The following is a 22,940-nucleotide window of genomic DNA, read 5'->3' on the forward strand; positions in this document are numbered from 1 at the left end:
GAACAAATTTGGTAATGCTTTATTTAATCAGGTGAGCACAGGGAGCAAGGAAACTGCATCGTCAAGCCAAAGAGAACAGAGCAGCACCTCGAGGAAACTTACAGCAGCACCGTGAGTTCTCAACCTGCCAGCTGGGAACTTACGTATTTGCTAACACAGAAGAAAATAAACAGGAAAATAAAGGGAAGACATCAAAAACTCCTGCAGAAGATACGCGTTTTGTTTCCTTTGAGCTTTGCAGACCCAAGGGGTGGTCAGGGGAAAGAGCTGATGATGTGGATCTATTGCTGACTTGGGCAGCTGGCATCCAAACCGGAGCAGCAGTGTGGTGGTGGTGGTACACCCATCTCTGCTCAAGAGGCAGAGCCTCACACCAGGAACACAGAAGCATTACTACTCACAATGTATCCATGCACTTTATCAACAGCCATGCAGCCTAACGCTCCTCTCTCCTCCTTTCAGGGCATGCAGTCTGGCCCCGGTGCTGAATACAACACGTTCAGGTAATTCAGAACGGTCTGAATGACTTGGAAAAAGGAACCAAAAGCACTTTGCAGCCTGACAGCAAGCAAAATTAACAAGCATAACGTAAGGAAGAACTGCTGTAGCCAGAAGTAGCTCTTCAGTAAAGGTCTGAGCTCAATTTCATAGAAACGCTTATATAAAAGCAGTGTTTTGTCACTTAAAAATTACATAAATTAACCTCAACATGTTAAAAGGAACTAAACCTGGTCTGCAAAGATGGGCAAGAATCAGATGCTTAATTATAGCCATGGAAGTGCACTGCAGGGAGGATGTGTTGCTCCGTCACATCATGGCTGCTGCTGAAGTTATAGATTCTGCTCCTGTTTCCTAGAGGTGGAAGTTACAGATGGCAAGCAACGTGAGCAAAGCTACTGCAGACCAACATCACCAAGGGAGATACAGGATGTAAACACTCCATAGTCTGAACAAATTATCCTCGTTAGTGCAGACCACTGTAAACAGATAAATGCACTTAAAGGCACTGCAGATAAACATGGTCAGTGATCAGCAGCATTTCATGTCCCAATATGCCGTTGGTTGGAGCTACCACCATTAATACATCCAAGAAATAGAAACGTGGCAATCATTAAATAAACTCACTGTGAAGTGCGCTTTACAGAAAGTAAAGCCTTAACATTATTGTTCTACATGCAGTGCTACAAAATAAGTTTCTTTAAAGAACGTGTTACATAAAAGGTCAGAGGCAACTTCAAACCTCAGGCTCAACTCATCACACAGATCAGTCCCAATTCTTCAAGTAGTAAAATTAATTCAGTTTTCAGACAGGAATATTCTTAGCTATACGAGCAGCCCAGCATTTACAGACACACAACTCAAACGGCCCCATTCACCAGCGAGCAGGAGCAGCTCTGCATCTCTGCACCTCTGACTGCTTCCATTTCTGTGGTCACAGAAACAGCACAAAAATCAGAATATAAGGGAAATCGCTTCTGCTTCTATTCACTTCAGTGATTCAATATCTCCCCCCTCCCCTCCGCTCCCACCCTTCCCTAAAGAAAGAACCCCCCCCCCCCAGGCCAGATGCATATTGCCCCTATTGTGTCCCCATTCAGACTTCAGATCAGAAAGTATTTTCTCAGCTATTGCATGTTACAGGAGAAAGGTGGCCCCCTGCCTGCCCACCCTGCGATTTTGGCCTAATTCTACTCAGGCATTTTGGAAGCTCAGACTTTGGATGTTAATTAGCTACGGCGCAGTCCAGTGATCCCTTTGCACAGTATTTATGAACAGCACTGAGGGCTCTCTAACAGTTACCTGTGTATCAGTACTCAACCGGCACCGGCTCTCAGCCACACTACACTGTCAAACCTCATTCCAAAAAGTGCATATTCATAGATAGAAACTGTTTTATTGGTCTTCGTAAGAGCTAACTGATGATTCTACTGATTGCTTGTAAGGAAGGGAACTCCTCATCCTCGATATGCAAAGCTTTATGAGTGGCAATGTCCTGCTGCGTTAGTACTTGCTTACACGTTGGGCAGATGCAGCAGTCGAGATCAGAGTTGGAGTCCGTTTGCCAAACATTCTTTTTGTTCTTTTTGGATTTGTTTGAACTTTGCTTTTCCTTGATTCTGAAATCATTGTGAGCAGAAAGCAGTTCCTGTTGTTTAACTGTGTCTGGTAACAGCACCAACAACTCGTTAAAAATCTTCTTGAAATTCTCTCCAAGCAGCTCTCGGCAACTTTTGTAATACTGCGCTGCAGAAATCAGACCCTTGGGGGAAAAGAAAATCGGAACGATTAGGAACTTCAAAAAATAATGATATAAAAAGATTCGCGCTCTGCCAGGCCGCACCACGCTCACTTTGCCAATGCTACAGAGGAGCTATAGAGGAGCTGCAGTGGAGCACTGAGTCCACTCACCAACCACAAGCAGGTGCTGCACATGAATTGAGCAGAGGAGGATTTCAGGTTCTCACCCACTCACCTGCCTGAACTGGCCAGAATGAGTTTTAAACTTATTGAACTTGGACTCATCGCTTTGGAGGAATTCTTTAATGGATTGTATTAGCTGGATGTTCCTTTGCTGAAAGTTTTCAGGTATTAAGTACGTTCCATGGCTGGATTTTGGCCTGCATTCAGGGGGAAAAAAATAATGCAATTGGATACTGGTTCACATTATGGAAATATGCTGCAGATGTACATGACGTGATTATTCTTTTCTCCCTTTCTCCACCCAGCTACACGTGCAATTTCTGTCAGCGTCACGTGGTTACGGTAACACACTCAGCATTTTGTGCTCTGTTTGAATCTTCTTTGGCATATCTCGAGATGCAACGTGTAAATTAACTCTAACCAAAAGGACTTTTACTTACTCTTTCAAAGATGTAGTGACAGGTTCAGAGATACTGGTGGATGGAATTACAGCAAAACCTGGTGGAGGTTTACTAACAGGCACTGACAGACCCGGAGGCGGAGGAGGACTCTTTAATAGCACCACAGTGTTAAAGCCTAAATGAAAGCAGAAATGGGCAGGAAGTTAGAGCACATATCTGTGGCACCCACATACCAGCAAGTAAAATTAACACCAACAGTCTGACATACTCTCTAGAAGCATCAAGAAGTAACAGTCAACAGTGCAGTCATCACTATTTCAGAAGAAACCTGAATATTAAAGAGGTGGAAATCTGTTGCCTTAATGTTCAGGTCAAGAAGTGCTTCATAGTGCCTGATATTTCTCTACAAAGAGAGCGGACTTCCAAGACTGTGTTACTGCCTATTAACTTTAGCCACATTTCTCTAAGCTACAGCCATGAAAGCTGTCGCTGCCCTGAAACACCCACCTGGTGGCGGTGGCATTCGAGCTGATCCTGAGCTCCCAAGAGCTGGGAAGTCTTCCTGAGGTAAAGGGCACTGGTTCGTCACTGTGGGCTTTTTAAGGCCAGGGGGCTCTTTGGGTGTACTACAGATTGCTAATGATTTTTCTGAATGACCATTCACGACAGCTGCAGATCTATCAGAGGCATGAAGAGCAGAAGCAGTGTTTGATGTCCGCTCTGCTTCTGGCAGCTTTTCAATACATGACTTGGGCAATGATGTCTCCTGTAACAGGTGTGGGGATGACGGTCTCTGCTTCTCAACCCCCATCCTCTTTTTCTTGCTCACTTTTGTGAAAGTTTGTGAGGTAGAAGCTGCCAGCAAGGATGATACATCAAACATTGTTGGTGTGTTCCTTATCTCCTGGGTTGTCAAACCACTACTGCCGTCTTCATCATCTGACTGAGAGAGTTTATTGCTCTTCTTATTTCCTTTAGTGCTATTCAAGGAGTATGATTTTTTGGCTATCTGATTTACACAAGGGGTGCTAATGGCTTTGACCACATTTTTACTGGAACCACTGTTCCACGCAGATGTGATGTTAGTTACTGTTTTATTGTTAGGCCTCATTTTAGACACCAGAGCTGGAAAATCCTCCTCTTGAAAAGCTGTTTTCTTTGCAGTCGCTGTATACGTCAAAGACATCCCAGAAGAGATAGCAGGTGCTGCAGAGGATGACAAGCTTGGGAAATCTTCTTTAAGATTAACTGCTGCTAGCTGAGCAGAGCTGCAAGAAAGGAAAAGCACACCTAGTTACACCACCACTGCACAGACAGCAGAACTCCACCAAGCAGAAGAGGCTCCATGCCCAAACAGCATTCTCCTTCAATCCATCACTTACAGTGAGTGGCACAGCTGGCATAACCATTAACAGGATGCAAATACATAAACTGTGTCTGGGTGAGTCCTCTTCAAAGCAGTCTCACTAACCTTGCTGTCTTATGAGCACCTTACCTTGACCAGCAAGCCATACATGCAGGCTTCTAGTACATTTTAGCATCCATATCCTGCAAAGACTCCATAAATAGAGTTACCACCCATTTAACGAGATGATGAACTTAAAAACCCCAACAGCATATGGCTCCCTTAAGACAAGATACTGAGTTAAAAATGAGCGGAGTCAGGAACACTGAAAAGTTCCCTGTAACTGCACTGCACACACTGAAGCAACAGCCCATGCTGTTCATGCAGCAGCTAACAAAGAAATGGGTCGAAGCAGATGGGGAACTGAGAGAGAGGAGCACCTGCAGTTCAAGCGATCCATCAAATTCATTCTTCCACAAACACACCGCCCAAGTAAGTTTCTGAATCAGCTTTCTCATTGCCGCAGTCTTGCACAGACTTACCCTTGTAGAGGTCCCACTGCAGAACCAATTGCTGGAAAGTCATCTTGGCTTAAAGCACCATTTGCAGCTGCTTCTTTTGGGGTATTGACAAAAAGAACAAAAAAAATATATTCAACTAAAATCCAGCAGTTTCAAAGTGGAAGCTATCAACGAATATGACAGCAGCATTAACAAGATCTAATTTTAGCAGCTGCTGATGTCATTAACCGACATTCCAAAAGGGCAGTAAGTCCACGTATCACCATTTCCTTCTGTTAACCACATTCACCATTATGACATCAGGCATACAGGCAATTCACGGAACTTAATATAATAAAACACTGGTTGATAAGACATCCTTTAAAGGATTCCTTCATGACTAAGAAGCCAGCGCCCCCAGCTGCCTGCTCTATGCTTCTCCTAGAGGCCAGCAATCAGCTGCCTGCACAAGGTTAGGATATTCTGATTCAACATGCTGATTTGCCACTTGGAAAGCCGCTCCTCTGAGCTGTTCAATACCTCTGCTGCACAGATGCCCACACTGCTAAGCAATTAGCTCCTGGGCAGTCAGTTTTCATCAAAACATAAATCATTCCCAATTAGACTTTGTCCTAAAATGCAGTGTTGTGGACTGCATCGGCTTGAAGAACAGACTGATAACAGCTTTGACATGCATGCAGTAAAAGCTGGGCTAGCAGCAGGGTAAGATAGCCTTGCCTGTCATCCCCAGCTGAGCTGTACCCATTAGACAACCAAGCTCTCAGCAGCTCTCAGCTCATTATGAAAGCATATAAATTTTGAGCAGGAACCCTGTTGTAGGAACACTAATACAGTGGAAAATGGATTTGGAGCAACGGTAATACCAAAACAGTGCTTAAGACAGCACACAGCTCTCTCCTTATCCACTGGCTTTTAAGAACAATGTATGACAATTCACACTTTGGCCAGGCTGATCTCCAGACCCATCATCACACCTCCACACCTCCCTGCAGCTGCAGAACACGTTCAACACTAACCTGTAGCTTCACTTGAAGACTTTGGCACACGTTTGGAGCCGGGGACTTCAGAATCTCTCAGGTCTTCCTTTTTACCTCTACTGCTGCTGTCCTCTTTGTCTTCTCCCCGTTTCTTCTCTTCCTGCCGTTTAGCAGCTACAGATGCCCTGACTGCTGCTGCAACATCTCTGTCTTCTTCTTCCCTACAGAACAGGGCAGGTTTTCTTGGTAAAACAGCAAGGATTACGAGGCACCATTAACTCTCACTCCACCTCGCACCTCTTTGCAGTAAGCTCTGATGACCATCCCTGGCCTTATGCTGCCACCTGCTGAGAAGGCTGAAACAAACCCACTCTTCCAATACACTCTTAAACTAGTGAGGAAGGTGAAATTTTACCCAGGGATCTGCAAGTTCTACATGTGGCAATAACAATCCAGGATAGAAGAAATCAAACTGGAGTGAGCTGGGAGAGACAAGACCAAGGATACTAACAGACACCTACTTCTCTTATTTTCAAATGTACAGAATTATTTGTAGCCCAAAGTGATCCTTTGAAATGTGGCTCATAACAAACTCTCAAAGAAAACAAAATCCACACGTGACACCAAGATATGAAGGTGTTTAGAGATGAACTTCTTCCCCAGTGAAATTACCAGTAATGAACCAGCTGACCATCCAGTGAGAAGAAGAAGAAAAATAGAGGTGCAGTACATAAAAAGCACTCAGGTCTTATACGCATGAAGAGACAAATAAATGCAAACTTCCATTTCAATACTTAACCCTCTTCTTTTTCCAAAGCACTCAGTCTGGCCACACAGAGATCTGTTTGTTCAGTGAAAAAGCATGGACCTTAGAATAGGAATTTCACAGTTACCCAGACCAAAAAGTCCATTAAACCTCCAAGGATTTATCACTTACTTCACAAAAATCCTTCTAAAAAGAAGTGAGCACAACCATAGTTGCTGAAATTAAGAACTGTGATTTCAGTTAACCCATGTGTTGAAGACCAGAGTTTGCTTTCTTTGGCAAGTCCAGGAAGCTTAAACTTCAGAGAGTAATTTCACTTTCACCAGGCACGCAGCCAGCACACAACCTTGCACTGAAAACTAGTTGTACACTCAGTTAACGATTCACTATGGAAGCTTCCAAATATTGTCCCTATTTCCTTCCAATCCGTTCACCAGAACTCTGTTAATTGCAAAGTGAGCCAGAGCACTAAGCAGTGACAGAAATCAACACAATGCTGTGCTACTCACCTCTTGTATCTCCAGCTGCCTCTTCTGTTCTGCTGACTTCCTCGGCCACCCAACCTGCCTGACCTCCCTTGTCTGTTGTACCTGTCAACTTCTTCATAGTCCTCTCCACCTATAACACCTGAGCAGGAAAGACAGTTATTTCTCTAATCTGGGCACCATATTATTGCCCAAAAATGAACAAAAATACATTAGTACAAATAAATCTATCTTGACTTCCTTCTGATGATTAAGCAGTTTATCAAACTTCCAGGAATTGTAAAAGTCTGTATGTTCCACATGGGAAAAAAAACTCTGCTCCATCTCCTCACCCAAAGCAAAGCCAACTCTGAAATCACATTCATGATGTTTGTGGCTCTGCCAACTTCTGGTTATTTCAAGAACAAACTCCTCAACCAGAGCCCTGGTTCCAGGGTTTCTCACCCTTCTGCAAAGAAACTTCCTAGCTAGGAAGTCTTCGCCAGATGTTTCTGAATACCAAAGCAGTAAGAATGAATACATTCCTGGCCATCACAACGCCCCCCAGCCACACTCACCCTCATTTCTCCTCTGGTGCCGAGGAGCGTAATTAAACTGAAGATCTATCTGCCGGTTCTGCCTGGCCTCGGCCCTGTTCTTGCTGTGGCAGGCTGTTTTGTGTGCTTTGTAATCTATTTCAGTGCGGAAAGCATGGGTGAACTGCTCCGTACTGCACCGTCCCTCTTCACAAAGGAAATGCTTTTCACGGAAGTGTTCGCGAAGGTATTCGTAATCACTGGGGAAAGAAAAGAGGCTGAGCTGCAATTCTCCAAACATATTTTACCAATGGTAGATGATTATCTTTCACTCTTATCTGCCAACACTTAACGTTAACACCAAAGACTTTAAAACATGAACTAAACAGAAAGTGGTAACTGCAGCTGTTGGTTTAAGGAGCAGGAGAGCCCTTAGCCAACCTTCCTGCACTCTCTCTTCAAGCACTGCTTTGCAGAAAACTCACAGATCCAAACTATTCTTCTAAAATTTCAGCTACAGAAAGAAAAATGGAACGGTTTCCGCAAACCTGTAATACTCCTGAGCACCGTCAGAGTCACAGAAGTGACAAAAATAGTGATCTCGTCTCAGGTGTTTCAGTAGCTCATCGTTATCCAAGTAACGCTCGTCGCAGAATTTACACAGGGGATGCCCACGATGAGAGGTGTCATCTGGATCTCCATGGATTCGATGGCGAGCAAGGTCCTTCCTAGTGTACCACTTCCTTTCATATGTAAAAATCTGAAGAAAAGAATGGAGTAAGGGAGGCTCTGCACAACTTACCTGCACCAGTCACAGATTTACTTTAAAGAGATGCAATCTGACAACTCACAACTCAAATTTGCAGTGACTAGGAACCAAGATTCGGGTGATAGATCCAAACTTGCACCTCACTTACACTTCACTCACCCCAAACACTGCAAACAGATCAGCTTCACCCTTTCTCCTTTCCTGAGAACAACGCTGTTCAGGGAACAAATTCTGCATTGTGTTGGTAGGGGCAGAAGTTTGGCTCACAACACACAGGTTGTTTTGGTAGAAAGGGTTCTAAAGATGCCAGGAAGATCAGCATATCCTTGAGAACAGAACATCTTTTATTTCTTGTCTCTTTAACAAGGAATCTTAACTGTCTCTGGGAAAAGGTTCACTTAGCTTTGCTAGCACTACGGACCGAAGCTTCTGTGAGTTTCAGAACTTATCTGCAGTGGGTATCAGCACTACAGAAGCTTTCAAATCAGTTCAGTGAAAAATAACCCTGCAGAAAAGATGTGTTGGTCTTCATTCAAGTCAAGCCTGACCACCCCTGGATCCTGTCCCTTTGGGCAACAACCTACAGTCTGACCCGCAGGAACCAACATGTTCACAATGTAAATACATTTTTCTGATTCGATATTCAATTGGTTTCAGAGAAAACAAACACACGTATAAAACCACATGTAATGAGTTCTAAAAATACATGCTCATGCATTAAACTCCCTCCTACAACAATAAATAATGCTGACAACTATTGGACACGAAGAGTGGCAGCCCCAATACCCAATATAACAATGGCTGATTTTGCCTGACACATCACTGAGAAATACAAAGAAACCCAAACAAGAAAAGCCTGAGCTCCAGGGAAAGGTGGAATTCTGACTTTCAGGCTGAAAAAAGCATTGCCTGACTGATCAAACAGCAGCTGTTCTAAGCAAAATTCAAATGGGTTAAGAAACAAAAAAAGGCCAGTGATGGCAGCAGTAAGATGAGTCGTTTTAAGGCTCGATACAGACATGCCACTCAGCTTTCCACTAAGTGCTTCATCTTCTCATTTTAAACCAGCCCCAGTTGTGTTGTGTGTACATCAAACAGACCTCAATTGTAGACACTTGTGTTTCACTTTCCAACCAAACCAACAAGATACAGGAAATTCGCTCTGAACAAATAAACAAGATAATGAAATAATTATATTTCACTAAATCAACAGGATGGATTCTCATCCTGTACATGATTCAACTGTAAAAGCTACATGGACCCTGAGCTGAGATAGAAACCCATCACTCTATGATGCACATTCCTTTCTGAGCCACCACTAATATTTTCTCAGTTACAGATTTAGTTCATAAAGTCATCGTAAGTCCTAATAGATATCTAAATCACTACACTTAGAGCTGTAACAAAGCCTGTCTACAATGCAGGATTAACTTCCTATCAGATAGGGTTTGATATTTACAGGCATCGTGAGGGAGGAGCTAACCTCAGAAGCTTATTAATGTGATTGGGTTTAAATTAAAACATAATCCATTTAGAACCTTCAGGTCTCTTTCATTAATCAGTTTATGGAAGAAGAAAGTCTAAGCAGAAATCAACTGACCTGACTGCAGGCAGACAGGAAAAACCCAGGCAGCAGAGCCATGCTCTTCAGCATCTCCTTCTGCCCACCTCCGCAGGTCACATAAAGAACCACCCTCTCCTTCCCTCACGTTAAAGCATTGAACCAACTCACCTTTAAGTGTTTAACACAGAGTTTGCAGCAGAAGAGTTCATGCTGCTTTCTCATGTGCTGTTCCAGATCTGCAAAGGTATTGAACGGCTTCAAATCTGGACATAAAAAGCATTCATGCTGCAGCAGCTTCCTAAGAGACAAAGAAAGTTATTCAATTCCCTTTCAACAACCTGATATCCTTATGAAAAGAGAAACATTCTGTCCATGGAAGAATTCTGCATTCTTATTGCTCCCCCAGCTCCTTGTAACAAGGTTTGCATTCTGTTTATTCCAAGAATACTTTGTCATCAGTCAGGAACAGGAGAGAACAAAGTTACATGGAGGCTTGAACTATAAGAAGAGAGCTGAGCAATAGCTGTGTAAGTAGCACAGCACCAGCACACAGCCTGCAGGTGGACAGAAAGACGTCTGTGCAACACACTCCTGCCTTACCGAAGAGTCAGCTGATGTGGGCTGCATTCACATCTGATTTAGTTATGACTTATATTGACAGTAACTGAAGTATATGATGGGGTGGGGAGATAAAAGAAAGAAGTAAGCACGATTCCCAACAAGCGCTGAAGGCAGAACACTGGTCTCAGTGGGAACCCCCCACTCACTCGCAATTGATTCCTGTTCTGTGGGCAGCCCTCCAGAAATGGTATCATCCAAAGCAATTCCCGGGGCTGGTGTATCATTAATCAGAACACGTTTCCAACTGCTTCTGCTCACCAAAACCCACTGCCCCATCTCATGAAATGCAAATTATAAACACAGCCCCAAATTACATTTTCACCTTTTTTTCTCCCTTTTATAACCAAGACCTCCGAAGGAAGGCGATGCTCTTCTTTTCATATGACGTATGGTACAATTGGTTTTGATTACTCCTTATGCAACGCGGGGATAAATACCATTACAGCAGTGATTTTACCTTCACTAATTCACACAGCAGCCACACAAGGAATGAAGAGCCTTGCAGCAAGTTTTCCATTGGTAAAGAAGCAAAATGCAACTCCTGGTGGCAAAGGCTTTGTACATCTAACAGGGGAGCTGCTCCCTTCCCACCTCTGCTGCCCAGTGACAAATGGACACTGCATTGAAGTCAGCATTTCCATAAAACCACGTTGTTCCATTAAGGAAGGCACTTCTGGCCACGTAACACAGATAACAATGTGATGTTTTAAAGACAAATTACAGAAAGGATTCTCGTACTTACTTGTACAGCGCATAAACTTCTCCATCCATAAAATAAATGTCATACTTCTTCTCATGCTGCAACTTGTTAAGTGCTATCGTCGAGAAAGATGTAAGCTTCCGCCCAAAGACGACCTATAGGCAACACAGCACAAGGATCAGAGAGGCTGTGCAGTATTCAGGATGGCAGACAAACTCCACGGCACGAACTTTGTTTGTTGGCATCTCACCACAGCCAAAGGCTCAGACAACAGGACCAGAGCTGTGTGTCACCACTGTTCGCTGTCCCTACAACCGTCAGCTGTGCAACTACAACTGCTTATCAGCTTCCAGCAAGGGCAGCAGGCAGGGTGGGTTGGACTTGCCTGGTCTTTGGATTTTGAACTAGATTAGGAAAGTCTTTTATGATGCTTGGCTACCACAACCACACACTCAGGGCAGAAATATCTCCAAGCAATGCAACCCACTCGTTGCCTGGAGCCCTGCGCTCAGCTGCTTCCCATCTCCCAGTAGGAGAGCACACAAACAGACAGCCTGCAAGGGAAAGTGATGTGACTCAGGGTCTAATGGGGCTTGGGCAGCGCTGGTGTAGCATATACGTGTGTATATATATATACACACACACATAAACACACACCTCTCTGAAATGTCAGGCTTCAAACCAAGTGTCTGCAAGTCTGAGGGCTCTGGGATAAATATCAAACTCACATTATTTTAAAAACCATTTGTTTCCATAAAGTTCATTTCATTTCAACCGGAAGAAAGTTTCAGAAGGGAGGAACGAATGGCAGAAAAGCAGATTTTATCTCTGCAGTCCATCACAGATTCCTGCAGCAGTTCCAAGGACAAACACACACATGTATAACAAACACTGACCAGTCCTCCAGGCCTGACCCAAGCACACATCAGGCTGACATCATAGATCAACAAGCAATCCTGCCTAACTCCAGCACAGCAATTACGCACCACTGAGAGCACACATTACCATAACAAGTATATCCTGCTTTCTCCTCCATCACACAGTGCAATGCCAGCCATCTTTAAAGTTATTTCCATTTCTTCTGGACCATCACGTTGTGACACTTACATACACCAACCAGTGCAGCACCAGCTGAGATCGGGTGAGCTAAATGTGGCTCTTCTAACTCCACACACTACGCAAAGGGAACAGATCCTGGCTTAGATCCTACATACGTGTTCAGCTCATTTGAGGGCATGTGATGTGACACATACTGGCCTATATTTCCTTTCTTGGCATGGACAGACAGAGCAGTGTTATAGTGGTACTCCGACACGAGCAAGGAAAGCAAAAAAGAAGAGCACTGCCATTAATAAGGACTTCTGAGTCAACTATAACAAAAAGATCATTCTTAACAACTAATAAGGAAGAGGAAAAGATGACTTAATGAACTGAACTTCAGACCACTCCAACACTCCAACTCCTCACAGCCCACCTCAGCTTGCTCCTAAGAGAGGAGGTGTGCAAGAAGTAATGGTCTTAAGTTGCACCAGGGGAAGCTCACTATGGCTACTGGGAAACTCTTCTCCAAAAGAGCAGTCAGGCATTGGCACTGCCGCCCAGGGCAGAGGATGGGGGTCACCATCCCTGGAGGTATTAAGAACCATAGAGATGTGGCACTGAGGGACGTGGTCAGTGGGCATGGTGGGATGGGTTGGGAACCTCAGAGGTTTTCTCCAACCTTAAAGTGATTCGATGGTAAAAACAGTTCCAAAGGGGATCAGTGTCCTTCCCTACACGGACTCCGCTCACATGCTGGTGAGCTCAGCTTCAAAACCAAACCCAACACAGCAAAACCACAGCGTTTGTGGCACCCACCAACTCCGGGACCTTCGGGGATCTTCAATCCCTGCCGCCATTTGAGCAACACGAGAAGCAGCCAAGCTAAACACGCAGCTTTTATCAGAGGGACGGGGGGGGGGGGGGGGGGGGGTCTTTTACTTCACCTCTTGCACCACCCCGCTGCGATCTCTCGCCCAATACAGCAGCAGCTCTTCTCCTCTCACAGCACTCGTTCTTCCCCGCATGGCAACACTCGGACCCGCTTCTTACAATCATCCCTGAGCCGAGTTTCTCCAACCCCAACGCTCCATCGCACCCCGGGCTCCATCACTGCCGCGTGGCGACGCGCTGAGCGACCCAAGCGGAGCCCAACGCTGCGACCTCCGCGATCCTCGTCCGCGTTTCGTTTCCTCCCTCCCCCCGTAGGGAACCGCGATGAACGTTGTGCCGCACGGCCCCGCCGAGGCCTCGCTTCTCCCTTCTCCCCTCTCCCCTCTCCCCCCCCCCACCTCGGCCTCACCTGGCCCAGCTCCTCCCGGCACACGGCGCAGTACCGCACGCCGCACAGAGCCCGCATCCGCACGGAGCAGCGGTAGCAGATGGGGTGATCGCAGCGGCCCAGCGCCACCACCTCCAGCTCCCCGCAGCACAGCACGCACGGACCCTCCGCCGGCCCCAACGCCGCCGCCGCCGCCACGCCCGAGGCCGAGGCGGCCATGGCGGCGCCGACCCGCCGCGGCCTAGGCCCCGCACCACCTAGCAACCGCCAGCACCATCGAGAGAAAGCCTAGAGCGCCGCCCTGGACAGACTCCGCGTAGCGACTTTCTGCTCGACTGCCGACCATAGAGAGCCGCGCTCCACGGCGTCTCTCTGGCTTGACCATAGAGTTTTTGCCTAGAGCGCCGCCTCGCTCTCCCGCTTATCCTCCGAAGACATCCGGTCCGCCACGCCTCCTGGCGTCAGCGTGCGACCATAGAGAGCGAGGTCAGGCTGCCCCCCGGCTCTTCCGGGCCCCCATCATGGCGGAGCGCCGCCTGCGGCCCTTCCGTGCCGGGTTCCCGTCTCGCTACGTGGGGTTTTAGGTCTAATTTGGATGGTTCTGGGCGAAGTTGGGCTCCGCGATCCTTGTCCTTCCAGCTGGGGTTGTGCTGTGATCCTGGTGTGCTTTGGGCTCTGTTATACCCCGGTGTTGCAAACAGCCCCATGGTGGATGCTCATTCATGTCAGAAAAGGCCTCCGAGATCCCCCTAACCCGACCTCAACCCACCTACGTGGCTCTTGAACCCCTGCAGAAGGGCATCGCGGAGCTCTCTGATAAGCTGCGTGCGACTGATAAGGAAAACAAACCCAAAAACATCCATGAAAGATTCCAGAAAACAGCATATTGCAACGCATTAGAACAGCAGCACGAGTATTGGTGTTAACACATGCCTTAGTTACAGCGTTTAGAGCCAAAAAACCATGTTGTTTGGGTATGTATTGCAGGCTGTGATTCATGCGTTTAATATCTGAGCGCATGACGGCTGCCCGGTGCTTCAGGAAGGAGGTAATGGAGCTCCAGTTGATCATTGACACGTCAGGTTGTTGGAACTGAGCTCACGTCTGAAAGGTCGTGGCGTGGTGTTGGTGCTCACAGAGCAGAGCTGCAGCCCCTCAGACAGAAGAGGGTGCTCCAGGAGCACCGAGAGCAAAAGGAACGCGGCTCAGAAGCCATGTTCCTCTGGAGGTGAAGTGGGAAAGCAGAAGTGCAGTTCGATACGGCACAGAGATGGGCACCAGCTGGGTTTTATTTCAGGCTTCTGGGATGTTCCGTCTTTCTTTCTCCTGGATTCTCAACAAAATATTCAGTGCGGAGCCCATTTCTTTGTCCACCTATGGAAAATCAAGTGCTGATCCCCTTCAAAGACAGGAATGCTGCTGGATCTGTCAAAAAGTCCAAAGAAATGCCGAGGTCTTGGCACTGGGCACTTGTTCTACCACATCATCATGTGTGTCACCAGATGAGCATCACGGCACCACAATTAGCAGACATTCCTGGAGTCCCATCCCCTGAGTCAAGGCTGCCATCTGTCCTGGAAATGACACAGTGGTCCCATTTTCCATGGGCTCCTCCTGTGAGTGGTGTTAGAGGGGCCTGAGGAGTGACCCCAGGACACTCAGTGCCTCACTGAAGGAGCTACGTGGTGGACAGACACCCAGGTTACTTGTTGGCACAAATATGTTAACTCTGTGATAGAACACCTCAAAATGAAGTCACTTTTCTAGGAAGGGAAACGGTGACAAAGCAAATTAAGTCACATATTCTATGTGCAGCAAGTTCTTAGGATCTACTCTTGTTCATCATTGCTGTCTGGAAACCTGGATAAGCAGCACTTCCATCATTCAGACCTGCTTTCTTCTCACTGAATTCCTTGTCAGTTGTCTTAAAAGGGGGGTCTTCATTTCTCTGATGCATAAATGGTCATTTAAAAAAGCATATTGAGTCCATCACAGTGTGTCACAGTGTTATCTTGTCCAACACCAGCAGCACTGAGCAACGTCTGTGCTATAGAATAAACCAAGTAATATATGAGATGAGTATTTTGGAAAGCAGATCGACTAAGTAATTCCACATTTTGGGTCGTTGTGTACAACAGGTAATATTTACTTCCTCCTAAAGAGACCCATTTATCATACTTCAAAGTAGAGAGCAGATAATCGACACTGAAGTGGGTTTGGATGGGGCTGTATGAAATAATTAGGAATGGCTGAGGATGTTGGCTGCAATTACTTCATGAAATGTACCCCCCCCCAGCCCCCCCCACCCCCACCCCCCTCCAAATTAATGATACTGTTGGAAATGTTTTTGTGCCCAAACTGCATCACACCATTTTGGAGAGCAATTAGCATGAAATGAGATGGAGGCTGCCGACAGTAATGTGCTGTCTTAAGTGTCACTCGTCTGTGAAATTACGCAAGTACCCCAGCGCCATGGCCAAGCCTAGGATAATAAATACACCTGCATAATTAGGCTTAAAAGTGATATTACTCATCACATCGAACAGTGTGACAAAGCCACAGGGCACAACTGGAGTTTCTACTTGGCAGGTTCCAGCTCTGGGTCCTGTGGTAGGGATGGACCGCTGATGGTTTTGTGTCCCTTTGCCAACAAGCTCAACTCCCATCAGCAATACAAGCTCAGAGTGACTTTTCGTACTGATTGGAGTTTGCAGTCTCAGTGGGTCCATGGCTTTAAAGTGAATGCAGGAGTCGTGGAATCAAAGCATCATAGGATAGGTTGGGAAAGACATACAACGTCATCCAGTCCAACCGTCCACCAATAGGAAGTTTCTTTCCAATAGAGAGCTATAAGGTGCAAGCTGGGGGCCAGCTCCAGCCCTGCCTTCTACAAACACGATCCTAACAAACACAGTCCCCACACTTCTGGTTTCTGCAGCCTTCAGCAGAGCTCAGATCTGCTTAACTCCTGCTTCTGTTCCTCGCTGCATGGCTCTGTGGAAGAGCAGAAACCCTTTGACAGCAGCCCCGCTTGTGCCGCTGTGTGCTGGCCCTGTGCACGAGTGTAAAATGGAAGGAAAACCTCTGCACCATCTCCGTGTCATTACAGAAGATGCTCTTGCTTTCCTGACATCTGGAACTCCATCAAGAAGAATGAAGAAATGCTAAAAAGCCAATGCCCAAACTTTTATTTCCAAAGCCGTTTGTCGGCTCATCGTCACTGTGAAGAACCACACAGGCAGCCTGTGTGACTCATGGGTGTGCAGTAATTTATTTCGCGGTGCAAAGAGGTTTTTATAATAGTCTTTCAGTGGATTGAATCATTCTTTGCTGATGGGTTAAGGATGGTGGTTTATTTCTCCCTGGACTGCAGATGGAGTCTGGATCTGAGCACTAAGTGTGACCCAAAGCCGTAAAGAGATGCAATCATATTCAATTAACTAAGCTTCGGTGTCTGTTGCAAACATCTTGGTTGGTACTTGGCTCTATGTGTTGTCAAGATGGTGGCGTTTCCCCCCCAACTTAAAGGGTTCACACTGATGCCAGTGGCAGTTAATTTCTGTGCTTATTCCCTAAATATCACACGATAATATCAGAAGAAAAAGGTACTCTTCAAGTCATTGAATCAGCAGTAAATATACTGTGGAATAATTGATAACCTGCAGATGAGCACAACAAATCCATTTCATTCAGAAGAGCAACAGATCAAATATTTATGACTTAGCACTAAAATACTGTCAAAGCGCAGACCTAAAGGTTACGCCTAAGATTAATTTCAGCCTCGCAGCTTGAGGCAGATGCGGTTCATTTGCAGTGAAGGCACTTAGAGCACAACACTGAGGTACGCTTTCACTTGACAAAGCTTCTCTTAAAAGCAAAAACTTCCTCATTTTGCCTGCATTCCCAACCCTTTTGCTGAGCTCTCCCTGTTGCCTCCCTCTCGCTGGCTGGCTGTGGCACACTGCAACCTGTTGCGTAGCATTTCAAGCTGCACAATGTCAGCAGGTTTGCTCTTTCTTTTACTCCCCGTTTGGGATCAAACATGCCAGCAGTTGTATCCGTGGGACCAACTATCAGCTCTGTTAGTTTCCCACGTTTGATACCCCAGCCTGCAATGACTTTAAACAAGAGCTTGTTTTTGTTTATAGGAGTTGGGTAGCAGAGAGGCGCACACACGCTTCTGCCCTCTGATTTGCCAGGAGGCACAACGTGCTTTGAACAGTTTTCGATTTCACGAGGGAATTTTCCTCCAAATTCTATATTTGAGAACAAACACAGTTTGGTAATACGAGCTTCTCTCTTCTAAAAAGCAGTGATTCCTTAAAGGGGGTGAGGAGCTGGGAGAGAACCGTCCCTACGGCACAAACAGAGGTACATGCTGGGAAGCAGAGGTGTATTTTAAGGCAGTTGAAGCCTGGCGGTAGGGTTTTCTTTAGCAACTGCTCTCTGGAGGATGAGAGCACAATAAGTGCAGCTAACGGAGGCACAGTGCCTCGACGGGAATTCAGAGAACAGCGGGGGGAAGAAGCAGCATTAAGCTTTCAAGGTGAAGAGCCAACGTGCAAATTCCCAGAACAGAATGAAGGCCCAGGGAGAGCTCAGCTTCCAACCAGCATTAAGGTAGCAAACATCAGCAGACAAAGCGAAGCAGCTTGGCCGTACCAGCCCCATGGTTGCTTGTGCCACTGTAGCCGCTATGGACAGCAGGACATTGCTTCCTGTTACTGCAACATGTTTGTCACTCATTTAATTTTGCTCACACTGATAATCCACGAGGCTGTTATGTGCCTCCTTTCTTCTATCTCAAAGGGTTTCACCAATACAGCTCCTAACCCAGCACCACTCATGCCAAACTAAACATGCTCCAGGTGGAGCTTACAGGCAAATTTGGTTCTCAGCTCCATACTTTGCAGCTCTCTGCTCCAGTCACCTTCTGTGCACATAGCTGCCTGTGCAATGTAGCCTCAGCTAATTAGACTTCAGAAGAAAAATAGGAGAACGCTTTTGGGGTTGTGTGGGATTTGGTTAAGAGATCTCGGAGCTGTCAAAGAACGGATTCATCTCACAACTCTTCCCCCTTACAGTAAACATGCCTCCGACTGGAGCCAAATATACTCTGTGCATACACATCTGAGTATTAGCTCGCTTTCGTTATTGAAAATTACTTCCAGGAGAAAGACTGAATCATGGAATGGAGGGGGCTGAGAAATCTGCTTCCCTTAGACACAACCATTTGATAAAACCTTTCTCTTTTTTTTTCCCTCTGCTCTTCTGCCTACTTTTCAGGTTTTTGTCTTTGCTGCTTCCTTACTGCTTTCGAAGGCAATGGCATGGCGCAGCCTCTTGATTCTCCATCATGACTGTTGGTGTTGCTGTGCCATGTCCGTACTGCTCTTAGTGGTGCCATGTCAGTGAGTCATGTTGGAGCTGAGCTGTTCTGCAGAGCCGGGCCAGGCAGAACCCATGAGCCCAACGTGCCTCTGCCCAGGGTTTGTCTCCCACCACTGATTCAGTCAGTCCCTCTCCATCCCTCGGTTTGAAGCAGAAATAAAGCCACTGACTCAACTGGGTGCCACTGACTCAACTGGGTGCAATGGGGCTTAATTACTCTCTATGCGGGGCTTTGAAATCTGCAGTGATCGAAGGGGCTGGGTGCAGTGGTGTGAGCTCAGCTGCACTGTTGGAGGGAACAAACACAGTTCCCTTGGCTCAGAGCCCCAAGTTCTATGAAACTATGTGAAAGGGCTGCAAGTCTGGGCTCTTTTTCTTTCGAGCTCAGTGCTAATGGATCCATTGTTTCATGTAAAGGTTTCTGCTGCTCTTGTAATAGCGTGTGTGACATTTGCAGCACGCTTTGTTCCATGAGCAAAGTAATTTGAGATAGTTTATTATCCTTTGGAGACTTTTGCTGCTCGCTGTTTAACTTCCATGTGACTGGACCCTGGAAAAATCTCTCAAAATAGTGCACGAGCCTAAAAATAGGGATGAATATGTTGTTTCTTAGGAATAAAATGAATGCAGGGCACTACGATAGGAAGAGCTGAAACATTAGGAAACACCATTTACTGCTTTTGCTTTCTCCCCAGAGCCTCCAAAGCACACGGGAGGTCTCAGCACCGAGCCGAGGTGCCGCTCTGCTCACAGTGCGATGCTGCAGTTTGTTTGGATCAGCTGCGGTTGCTCTGCTTCAGGGGAACAAAGAAACAGCGTTTAATCAGCACGATCTGAATCACTGGCGAGAGGAATCACTTCTGAACCTGAATTTATTACATTGGGATGCAGAGGAGATGCGAGGAGTGGCAACTGTTATACCAGGGTACCTGTGGGTCCCACTCACTGCGTGGCTCATTCTGCTGAGCAGAATGCATGGACTGATCCTACGGTGAGCTCTGCGTTGGGAACCACCAGGGTTTGCTGAGCCACAGCGGTGGGAATTGTTTCTTCTTGCTGTTAAACTGCAGTCACACAGGGTTGAAATAATGCAGAAGTTGGTGAGGGGCGAGCAGCAATGATTCGGTGCAGGGAGATGGAGTGTGGTCCTGGGCAGCAAGGAACTGACCATGCTCACCTCCTCTGCTGGGATCTGTGCCTCTGGTTGTTTGGGTGCTGAGCTTCACACCCCGCCTGAAGTACAGCTGTCTGCAGCAGTGCTGCACTTTGTGCAGCCTCAGGGAGTGTCACCGTCTGTGGAATAGAAGAACAGAATGGAATAGAAGGAAATAGGGTAGGATGGAATGGAATGAAACAGAATGGAACGGAATGGAATGGAATGAAACGTAATGGAACAGAACGGGACAGGATAGGATAGGATAGGATAGGATAGGATAGGATAGGATAGGATAGGATAGGATAGGACAGGTTGGAATGGAATGGAATGGAATGGAAAGGAGTGGAGTGTAATAGGATAGGACAGCACAGCACAGGACAGGATAGAATGGAATGGAATAGAACAGAACAGAATAGAATGGAACAGAACAGAGCAAAATGGAATCTAATCAAGTAAGATTAGTGAATGGGATGGGATGGGATGGGATGGGATGGGATGGGATGAGATGAGATGAGATTGGATGGGACGGGATAGGGTGGAGGAGATGGGGTGGAGTGGGGTGGGATGGAACAGAACAGAACAGAACAGAACAGAACAGAACAGAACAGAGTAAGTCCAGTTGAAAAGGACCTTCAAAGATTATTGAACCCATCTGGCTACTTCAAAACTCAATCAAAAATTAAAGCATATTACAGAGGACATTGTCCAAATGCTGGCAGGCGTGAGGCATCACCCAGCTTTCCAGGAAGCCTGTCCCACTGTTTGATGATGCTCAGGTTAAAGAAATTATTGCCAGTAACCCAGTCTGGTTCAGCTCTGTGCCATCCTTCCGCTCCCTTCAGTTACCAGGAGTGGTGTCCAGCACCTCCCTCTCCATTCCCCCCCTCAGAAGGTTACAGAGAGCAATGAGGTCACCTCTTGGCCTTCTTTTCTCCAGGCTGCATATCCTAAATTCTCGGCCTCAGTTTCCCAACCAAGATGAGTTAAGAGTGTAGCTCTGCAGAGTGCCCTGCAGCCAGAGGAGAACAGGTTCTCTTCTTGTGTACATCCAAAATGATGCCTCCATCCTCCCATCGAACACCCACAGTGAGATGCTGGAGTGCTCAAATGGCCAAAAAGTGTCATATACAGGAGGAGAAGTAATGACTGAGTGTGCCAGAGACCCCATCATAAGGCTGGCCTTTTAAATTGCCTTGTTTTCATGCTCAGATGAGTTGCTAACCTTCCAATAAACACCAGAGTCATTATAATAAAAATGTGGAAAATGCTACCATTAAACCACGCCGGTTTCTTTTTCAAGTGCCTCTTTCTGGGACATCAAATTCATTTAGATCATTCTCAAAAGCCACAAATCCTGAATGGGTGCAGTAATGTTTGTGGTGGGAGGCGAGAGCACAACGTGTGTTACATCGGGTGGCGGCAGGGCTCCGACAAGAGCTGGCTGGGTTTATTGCAGGAGTTAAGGCATGACGCTCAGGCTGCTCACCCCTCTTGCCCCCCACTTTGGCAGACTGAAGCTCTGGTTCATGCTCCGGTGCCTGAGCCCTGCAGAGATGTGGAACCAAGCACTGAACCATGACCAGGAGGAAGCGGAGCCTTCCCCTCACAAAAGGATCTTTTGGTGGTTAAATCCCAACCCTCTTCACTTCTACCTATGTGGGATAACTTCACCAGGGGTTTGCCTGAGCTCTGGGGGAATGGAGCAGTCTTGCCCCAGCCCCCATGTTGTTGGTAAATGTGATGTTGGGGTTCACTGTGTTGATTGAGAATATAGAAGGGGGGTGTTTCAAGCAGGCTTGAGATCAGTTGGACTCTGCTGGGGTGTTACAGGAGTGACCCGAAAGGCTGAAATCATAATAGTGGGGACCACCTTGGAGCAGCGCAGCAGGAAACCTGCAGGCATGGTGAGGAAAGAGTTCAGCTCAGTTCCCGGAGAGCTTGTCAGCATGACACGTTATTCAAGTTATGCCAAAATTACATGGAGGAGACACTTCAGGCAGATGTCTGGGAATGCAAAATTTTCTCTCTTGGTAGGAAGTTTGAGCCCACGTCTGCACACTGATGTAGCACAGCACAAGCTGCTGAGCTGCCTGCTTGATCAGGAGCTGGTGCAGAGCAGGAGGCAAGACTCTGCCTATTCCAGACCTGACATCAGTTGCTTGGAGCTCCTGATCTCAGGGTGAGAGGAAGTAGAATGACTTTTTATTGGGGGAAATAAACCCGACAAAGCGTGTCCCATTGTGAACCGAGGTATGGCATCCGAGGCTGCAGTGTGATTGTCTGTGTGCTGTACCACTGCCATTCATTAATGTCTCTCTTGAAACATGGGAGCGATGGGGCCTTTCATCATCTCCAGAGCACTCAAAGTGTGACAAAAATAGCTTGTCCATCAGTGATCTGCTCGGGGAGGATGGAGCCAGGCTCGGTCCTTATTGTAAATCCGTGTGCTTACAAGAAGTTGCGCCATGGATAAGTTTGACTCTCTGATTCTAGATCAATAATAATTCCTGCTCTGCACACACGTGACTTCTTGTACTTAGCATGGGTGGAGGCCTGAACCCTCCTCTTAGCAATCGGGAACTGCACTCCCTTCTGGAGGGGCACAGAACCTGTGTGTGCTGAGCACGTGGGGCACAAGAATGCTTTGCTCCTGAGGAACGTCTGCCCACCATGTGCTGGGAGCTGGGTAAGGGGAGCCTGCCTGCATGGGAATGGGTTAAAAGAACAGCAGAGAATGAAATAGGCACATGGGAGCATGCAAGATGCTGAGAGCAAAATGAATCAAGTTGCTGTTCCAAGAGATGGTTTAGACATAAATCAGCATAAGCCAACAGACTGAGTAATAAACAGAAGGAACTCGAATTGCTCTGATGAGCACAAATTTGACCTACTTGGTTTTATTCGGGAATCTAGAGGGGAAAAGTCACTTGAGGGAAGTTGTGAAACTGGTGATGATAACCTATTTAAGAAGAACTGAGTAGCGGATGA

The 22,940-nt window shown here is 46.6% G+C and overlaps 1 protein-coding gene across 3 annotated transcripts; it reads right to left on the reverse strand.

Annotated features, from left to right (window-relative positions):
- ZNF598 (zinc finger protein 598, E3 ubiquitin ligase) lies at window positions 1–13,756 on the reverse strand. Of its 3 annotated transcripts, none has more exons than XM_072348795.1 (13): window positions 13,427–13,756; window positions 11,128–11,240; window positions 9,933–10,062; window positions 7,980–8,191; window positions 7,474–7,691; window positions 6,941–7,058; window positions 6,465–6,506; window positions 5,705–5,886; window positions 4,710–4,779; window positions 3,330–4,090; window positions 2,862–2,997; window positions 2,474–2,618; window positions 4–2,260 (listed from the first exon to the last, which is right to left on the reverse strand). In XM_072348795.1, exons 1-13 carry the CDS (start codon window positions 13,622–13,624, stop codon window positions 1,913–1,915), a joined length of 2,673 nt encoding a protein of 890 aa, XP_072204896.1. In that variant the 5' UTR covers window positions 13,625–13,756; the 3' UTR covers window positions 4–1,912. The 3 variants fall into 3 exon arrangements, with proteins under 3 accessions (XP_072204897.1, XP_072204896.1, XP_072204895.1); XM_072348794.1 differs by having other exon boundaries at window positions 4,710–4,782; XM_072348796.1 differs by lacking the exon at window positions 6,465–6,506 and having other exon boundaries at window positions 1–2,260; window positions 4,710–4,782.
- Between the last annotated feature and the right edge of the window lie 9,184 nt (window positions 13,757–22,940).

Source organism: Excalfactoria chinensis, chromosome 14 (genome assembly GCF_039878825.1).
Source record: "Excalfactoria chinensis isolate bCotChi1 chromosome 14, bCotChi1.hap2, whole genome shotgun sequence".
NCBI lineage: Eukaryota > Metazoa > Chordata > Aves > Galliformes > Phasianidae > Excalfactoria > Excalfactoria chinensis.